Source organism: Myripristis murdjan, chromosome 21 (assembly GCF_902150065.1).
Source record: "Myripristis murdjan chromosome 21, fMyrMur1.1, whole genome shotgun sequence".
Lineage (NCBI taxonomy): Eukaryota > Metazoa > Chordata > Actinopteri > Holocentriformes > Holocentridae > Myripristis > Myripristis murdjan.
This window is the reverse complement of record NC_044000.1, coordinates 26,256,521-26,263,726: the sequence shown is the minus strand read 5'-3', so window position 1 is coordinate 26,263,726 and position 7,206 is coordinate 26,256,521. Positions and strand designations below refer to the sequence as shown.

The window sequence follows — 7,206 nt, the reverse complement described above, 5'->3', positions numbered from 1 at the left end:
GTATGTAAAATGTGTTTACAATCACTAAAAAAAATCATGTTGACATCTGAACATAAAAGACAAACATGAATGTGAAGCAAACTGACTGCAAAAATGTACAAATGAACAAAAGCGTTTCCAGACTGCAAACACACTCCTTGCTGGGTTTTCACACACGTGCACGAGGATGCACGTGCACGGCGCGATACGGAGAGCCAAACAGGTCAAAAATACTGAGGTCAATGTCTTTCAACGTGTTTGCACATAAACATGCTCATTTTAACAACATGTTAACATTAATGTGTTGTTTCTCAGATAAACAACACGCCAACATGTTGTTTACATACAAACATGTCAGCTTCCTGTATTTGACCTGTCTGACCCTCCATATTGTGAAAAACTGGGTGCAAACAAGGGCTGAACGACATCATAAAAAAAAAAAAAAGTGAATTATTTATTATTTAATTGCGATTTTTACAGAAACTGCAACTGCAATATCATTCACTGTTTTAGTAGAAATGATACTTTTTGCATATATAGAATTATATAATATGTATATATAATATAATATCACATAATTTTATATCATTTTCATTTTCACTTACAAAGCTATTTGGATGAAACATTGCGAACACACAGTCTGACCTGCATCGCCACATCGGAGTCAGACCATCGGGTTAATGTTGTTAAGTGACGGTAAGAAGCTTCTGTGAGCCTGCAGCCAATCACAGCCTGCCTCGCACATAATTAATGTTTGTCTCATCAGATTTTTACGCTCAGTCTCCCAGCTGGAAAAGCTGTTTGCTGATGACGGTGTGATTTAGAGTTTGCAGCCGCGGCATCTCTGCAGCGCCTCAAGGCTCTGTCGTACTTTAGCTGCAGCTCTGAGATCTGGACGCTGCGTTGGGCCGCAACGCCACTCTGATCGTGTTCTGACTGACTGTTCAGTCCTGAAGCAAAGAGAGAGAGTGAACAGCTGGTGCTGCCTGAAAAAAAAACAGCCTGGATAAAAGGCAGTGTGTAAATCCAGAAGAAGCTTCTGATTGGTGGAGAAAGTGAAGTCGGAGATGCAGACGCAGCTGCTGGGTTCCCTGGGTTACCGTCCCAGACTGAGCAGGAGAACTGGCTGGTTCCTGTCCAGAGGAACCTGAGAACGTTCCTCATGCAGAGACGGAGCTTTTGGAGGAAACCTTTGAAGATGGCGGCCTGACAGCAGAAACAGGGGACAGCAGATTGTTTTTTATTGGATGTAAACGGTCATGTGATCCCGGCTGAGCCAAAACCTCCAACATGGCCGCCTCAGATTCACCACACTCTGCGTTTGGGACGGAAAACGGCATGTTCACATTTCTTAGTGTGGCCTGTCAATCAAATGAATGGGCGGGGTTTGAGATGCAGATCTCAGCATCGTAACCATGGAAATATTAGTAATGCACCACTGAAGTGGGCGGGGCTTCTATAGATCTATATCGATACTCATATTTAACAGTGGCAGTGAGTCGGGTTTCTGGTTTCTGTTTTTTAAACATGTTAATCCAAGACACTGAAGATACTTCATCTGTTTTAAGATCTGGGTTTAAATCTGGATTAAAATAATCCAGATCAATAAAACAGGCGGCAGGTCGGCTGCTCGGCTCTGCGGCCGCACCGCCTCCAAAACACCTCACATGGTCCAGGTCACCATGGCAACCGTCATCCCCCAGAGCGGCTGTCAGAGGGAGCGGGCGGAGTGGCGGCGTGGCGCCCCCTGCTGGTTCAGATGCAGCTGCAGGAAACGATGGGCTCCTCGGCCTCGTCCACGTCCTCCCCGTACAGAGTGATGAGCCCGGGGTGGACCCTGCACACACACACACACACACACACACACACACACACACACACACACACACAGTTAGATGAATCTGTGTGTGGAGTTCATCGTAACATGATGAAATAAAATGTAACACCATGTAACATCAGCCTCGTCCCCACCGCGGGGGGGCGGGGCTTACAGCTCAACATTTCTGATTGGTCAAGTCTGAGACAGTCTGAGACTGAGAGCACGGGCGAGACAGACAGACAGACCGACCGACAGACAGACAGACAGACAGAAAGAGAGAGAGAGAGACAGAGAGAGAGAGACAGACAGACAGAGAGACAGACTGTGCTGTGAATGAGAGAAATAAAACATTGTTTTCTTATTAGGGTTATTTCTACAACAGAAATTAATAACCAAACATTATTTATTTGTATTTAATTTCATGATTATTTTTAATTTTTATTTTGCCAATTTTTTAAAAAATATTTTCTCATCCATTCTGGTGTTTTATTGTGTTGTTGTTTTTTTTCTCTGTGAAACATTTTAACTTTGTTTGATAAGTGCCCAATATATAGAATTAATAATAATGATGATAATCATCATCATCATCATCATTATTGTTATTATTATTAGAAGTAGTAGTAGTAGTAGTAGTAGTAGTGGTATTATTATTATTGTTATTGTTGTTGCTGCTGCTGTTGTTGTTATTACTGCTATAATAATTACAACTGCAGCTGCAGTTTGTCTGGCCGTTCTGTCTGAGGGAACCTAAACGCACCACAGCTCAGGTGGCTTTCAGAGACATTACCTCTGAGAGCCACCTGCTTTGATCTGATCTGATCTGATTTGATCTGATTTGATTTTCACGGTCTGGAGGAGCTGAACAGTTCAGAGAAAAAAATAAAAATAAAAATAAAAACAACATGCTGAAATGCGACTCAGCTGATCAGCTGGGTCCAGAGTTTGGACGATGAATCTTCAGCAGATTCACTTGTTTGTTGAAATGAATTTGAATTTTACTTGCCGTGTGGGGTTTCGGAACCCCCCCCCCATCAAAACAAACAAACAAACAAACAAAAAGTTCTTCATAGTGTTATTATTATTTTTTTGCTGTTATGTTGTTATTTTAGTGTATTTATTTATTATTTGTATTACTTACTATAAGCTTGCTTTAGAGAGGCGGCACATTTCTTACATAATATCAATGATAATTAATAGTAATAATATTGCAGTGTTACCTAACGAGCACCTCGTTAGCGATCTCCACCAGCTCCCCATCGATGTTCCAGGGGAAGGCTCGCTCTGATTGGATGATGGGCGTGCTTTTGGACTCCCCCTCTTCCTCATTCTCCTCCTCGGGCCAGCCAGTCAGAGCGCGGGGGCGGAGCCTCACCGCCGACACGGCATGCGCCTCCACGAATGAGAAGCTGAACTGTGGAGAGAGAGAGGGGGGCGGAGTCACGAAGAGTCTGCTGGGGGGTCAGCTCAGGTCAGGACGACAGGAAGCTCATTAAGCTGCTCGTTAAGACGCTTGTTAAGACGCTCGTTAAGCTTGTTGTTAAGCTTGCGAGCAGCTTCCTTCCTGTTTCCTGTCCTGCAGCACCGCCACACTGCAGCAGGGGGCAGCAGCGCTCCTGCACACACACGCACACACACACACACACACACACACACACACACACACACACATGCTGCCTGTCTTCATCCCAGTGTTGTTCACAGTGATGATCATGACTTTTCATTTTATTTTACTGTATTTTTATTGAAACTTTATTCTGATCCAGCCTTGATGTGATCTGGTTTTAATATTATATTACATCTTATCTGTTCTTTAATCTTTTTATTTCATCTATCTATTTATTATTATTTGACCTCATCTCATGGATCTTGTTTCATTAGATCAGTTTTATCTTGTGTTTCTCAGCTTCTTGTTCTCTGTGTTTCACTGGAAACAGGAAGTGGGTTAATCAGGATGCAGCCTGTCTGCTTCACTATATTTAGAAAGTGGGATAGAGTGCAAGGCCGGGCCGTGCCGGGACGGGACGGGACGGGACAGGACAAACTGGGCTAATCTGCAGGCGGGACAGACGAGGAGACAACAAACCAGATCAGTTAGTCTTTTCAGACTCAGTGGAGCTGCTGGACTGAAGCCAGCCAGCAGGTAAAGGGTTAAACTGTGTGGAGGAGAAAGGTACAAACCTCTCACACATTCTAACAGGACCTGGCTGAGGACCCCTGAAGGCCCTCAGGGGGCCCTGGACCCCACAGTGAAACCCTCTGATCTATAATCCACATTGCACGGCTCAGACAGGTGTGGTCTCACCTGTCCGCTGGAGCTGCTGAACCTCTTCAGGTGTCTGATGAACTCTGACCTGGACGTGTTGCCCACGGCGATCAGCGCTGCGCTGCCATTGGCCAGCCTGTCACAAACAGGGAGCAGACACAGCAGGTGATTGGTCAGTGACCGGAGCCTTTACTTCCATCAGCATGCTGGGAAAAAAATAAGCCCCGCCCCACTGTGCTGAACTCTACAGATTTTATTTTTCACGTCTTCAGGTTAACATAGAAAATACAAAAATGAAGTTCTTAAGAGTTTCAAAAGTCTGGTTCTTAAAGTTCCTGTTTAAGTGAAGAACCACACACACACACACACACACACACACACACACACACACACACAGTACCTGGTGTTGGGGGCCAGGCCGCGGGGGACGTGTGGACTCAGACAGGGGATGGACATGATGCTGATACTGAGATACAGGCCCTGATTGGTCGTCCAGGACTCCTCCCCCTCTGCAGCATCCAAACACACACACACACACACACACACACACACACACACACACACACACTGAGGATCAATAACTTGTTTCTAAGGGATATCAGGTGATGATTTTGATATTGATGTATTGATGATGATGTCACTTCACGAGAACAAAGGAAATGTAACCAACTCTCCATCTGTCAGACAGACAGGTACCTGTCTCACCTGGCTCTGGGTCCGGGTCCGGGTCCGGGTCCGGGTCCTGGTCTCTGAGGAAGTCAAACATCACAACATCACTTCATTTAAATCCCTAATATGTTTATTCTGCTGTTTCCTTCCTGCTCTGTGACGTCAGCATCACGCAAACCAACCAGATCACAGAACCTCATATCACAGAACCTCATATCACAGAACCTCATATCACAGAACCTCATATCACAGAACCTCATATCACTGAACCTCATATCACTGAACCTCATATCATAGAACCTCATATCACTGAACCTCATATCACAGAACCTCATATCATGAAACCTCATACCATCTGTTAATAAACTGCTGGTGGACAGCTCTGAAGGGGTCATCCTGCATGTGTGAGTGTGTGTGTGTGTGTGTGTGTGTGTGTGTGAGTCTGTGTGTGTTCTTCCCACCGTTGCTCTGACAGGTTCCCGTCTGTCTTCTTCGCTGGTAGAAAAGACAGCTCACACTCCTCCGGTCTGACACACACAGACAGAAACAGGAAGTATTATTAGTCTGACTGCATTTGTGTTTGTGTGTGTGTGTGTGTGTGTGTGTGTGTGTGTGTTACCTCAGTTTGGCCAGTGTTTTGACCAGAGCGTACTCTCGCCGCCGCGATGACGACATCCACCTTTTCTTCTCCGCCAGCGCTAAGCTCCGCCCCCCAAAGCCGAACATGGCAGAGAAACCGAAACGGACCAATCGGCCGAGAGAACTGAAGCTGCACATGTCCACCTGCTGCAGGTGACCTGCAGACAGACAGGCAGAGAGAGAGAGAGACAGGTGATGATAACTGATGATGAACAGGCTCCATCACATCAGGCTATGGAACACACAAACACACACTCACAATCACACAACCACACACACACACACACACACACACACACACACACACACACACACGCGCAGGTCCAGTCTACATTTCTGACCTCTTTTCTGTCGCCCATATTTGGAGTTCTCCTCATTAATATTCATGAACCTCTCACCATGCCACCAGTTGGCTTTTTTTCGCTGTGTGTGTGTGTGTGTGTGTGTGTGTGTGTGTTTTAGCTCAGGGGTAGAGGAGGGAAAGTTTAAGCTCTAACTGGTCAATATTAACACACACACACACACACACACACACACACACACACACACACACACACACACACACACACCTCATTCTGTTGGCAGGTCATATCAGAGATTCAGCTTCCATTTGATCTGCGGAGTGACTGAGCCCTGAGGGGGCGGAGCCTGAGCTGCTGGTGGGGGGCGGAGCCTGATCTGCTAGTGGAGGCGGAGCCTGATCTGCTGGTGAGGGCGGAGCCTGAGCTGCTGGTGAGGGCGGGGCCTGAGCTGCTTGTTAGCGTACAGGAATATCCGGTACCCTTTTTTTTAAGTTCAAGTCATGTATTTCAGATCCACATGATCCACTGTGCAGGCTAACCACTCCCATAGACTTCAAGTCTTCATGCTAAGCTAACAGGAAATGCTACCCAGGAACTGAACCACTGGACGTCCAGAGGTGGAGATGGTGTCCAACATCTGGTCTCAGTCTAGAAATCAGCCGTCGCTCTGGCATCACTGATCGCCTGCTGTCAGTGATTTGAGGGGAATTAACCTTTAAAACCTGGATGGGCGTCAGAGTTCTTGTATTTAAATTCTTGAAATCACACAAATCTGCTCAGGGGTCAAAGGGCAGCGCGGCGTGCTGACGTACAGGATGCAGCTCCTCTAGTCGGGAGATAAAAACCACAAAACGTCCCCTGGTGATGCCACACACATTCACACACACACACACACACACACACACACACACACACACACACACACACTGCCTCCCTGTGGACTGAGCACCAGGTGCGACACCCGGTGTGCTTGAGAGGACGAGCCAGAGGGACTACATTTCCCAGCATGCCCCGGGAGCATGTGGGGATTCCCAGGAGGAACCAGGGGAAGATGCTGCTCTTCTGCCCTGTTGCCATGGCGACCTTGACCTGGATCTATCTACAAAATGGGTGATGGATGATGGATGGACTGGAAAAAACTAATAATCCCACGTGTTTCCTGTTCAGTTCCACTTTGTTCAGGATTTTTTTTCTTTTTTTTTTTTTTTTTGACATTTGAATCAAGAAAATTCTGGAACAAGTAATTTAGTGCTGGAGACGAGTGGGATTATCTAATCCCACCAGCAGAACAACGTCAGGTCTGCAGGGGCTCCAGACAAGTCACGGATTATTCCCACAACATGTGAATGCACCACGAACCACAGAACACCGAGACAAATCAGACGGCCAATCTGGCTCCTCTGCTCACGATCACATGATCAACACCCCGCCACACACACACACACACACACACACACAGCGTGCCATATGGCCACATACCTGTTGTAACCCAGTGATCTACTGTCCTGCCACCTGTCTGTCTGCCTGCCTGTCTC

The 7,206-nt window shown here is 46.4% G+C and overlaps 1 protein-coding gene across 1 annotated transcript in view; it reads right to left on the bottom strand.

Moving 5' to 3' along the window:
• Positions 1-1,373: 1,373 nt before the first annotated feature.
• The window catches only part of cerkl (CERK like autophagy regulator), a 36,400-nt gene continuing 30,567 nt past the window's right edge, over positions 1,374-7,206 (bottom strand). The window contains exons 8-14 of the mRNA XM_030081338.1: positions 5,350-5,527; positions 5,192-5,257; positions 4,758-4,810; positions 4,462-4,570; positions 4,101-4,197; positions 3,016-3,209; positions 1,374-1,816 (exon numbers count right to left, since the gene is read on the bottom strand). Coding sequence (XP_029937198.1) covers positions 1,735-1,816; positions 3,016-3,209; positions 4,101-4,197; positions 4,462-4,570; positions 4,758-4,810; positions 5,192-5,257; positions 5,350-5,527 — 779 coding nt within the window. The 3' untranslated portion in view covers positions 1,374-1,734. The remainder of the gene's footprint in view (positions 1,817-3,015; positions 3,210-4,100; positions 4,198-4,461; positions 4,571-4,757; positions 4,811-5,191; positions 5,258-5,349; positions 5,528-7,206) is intronic.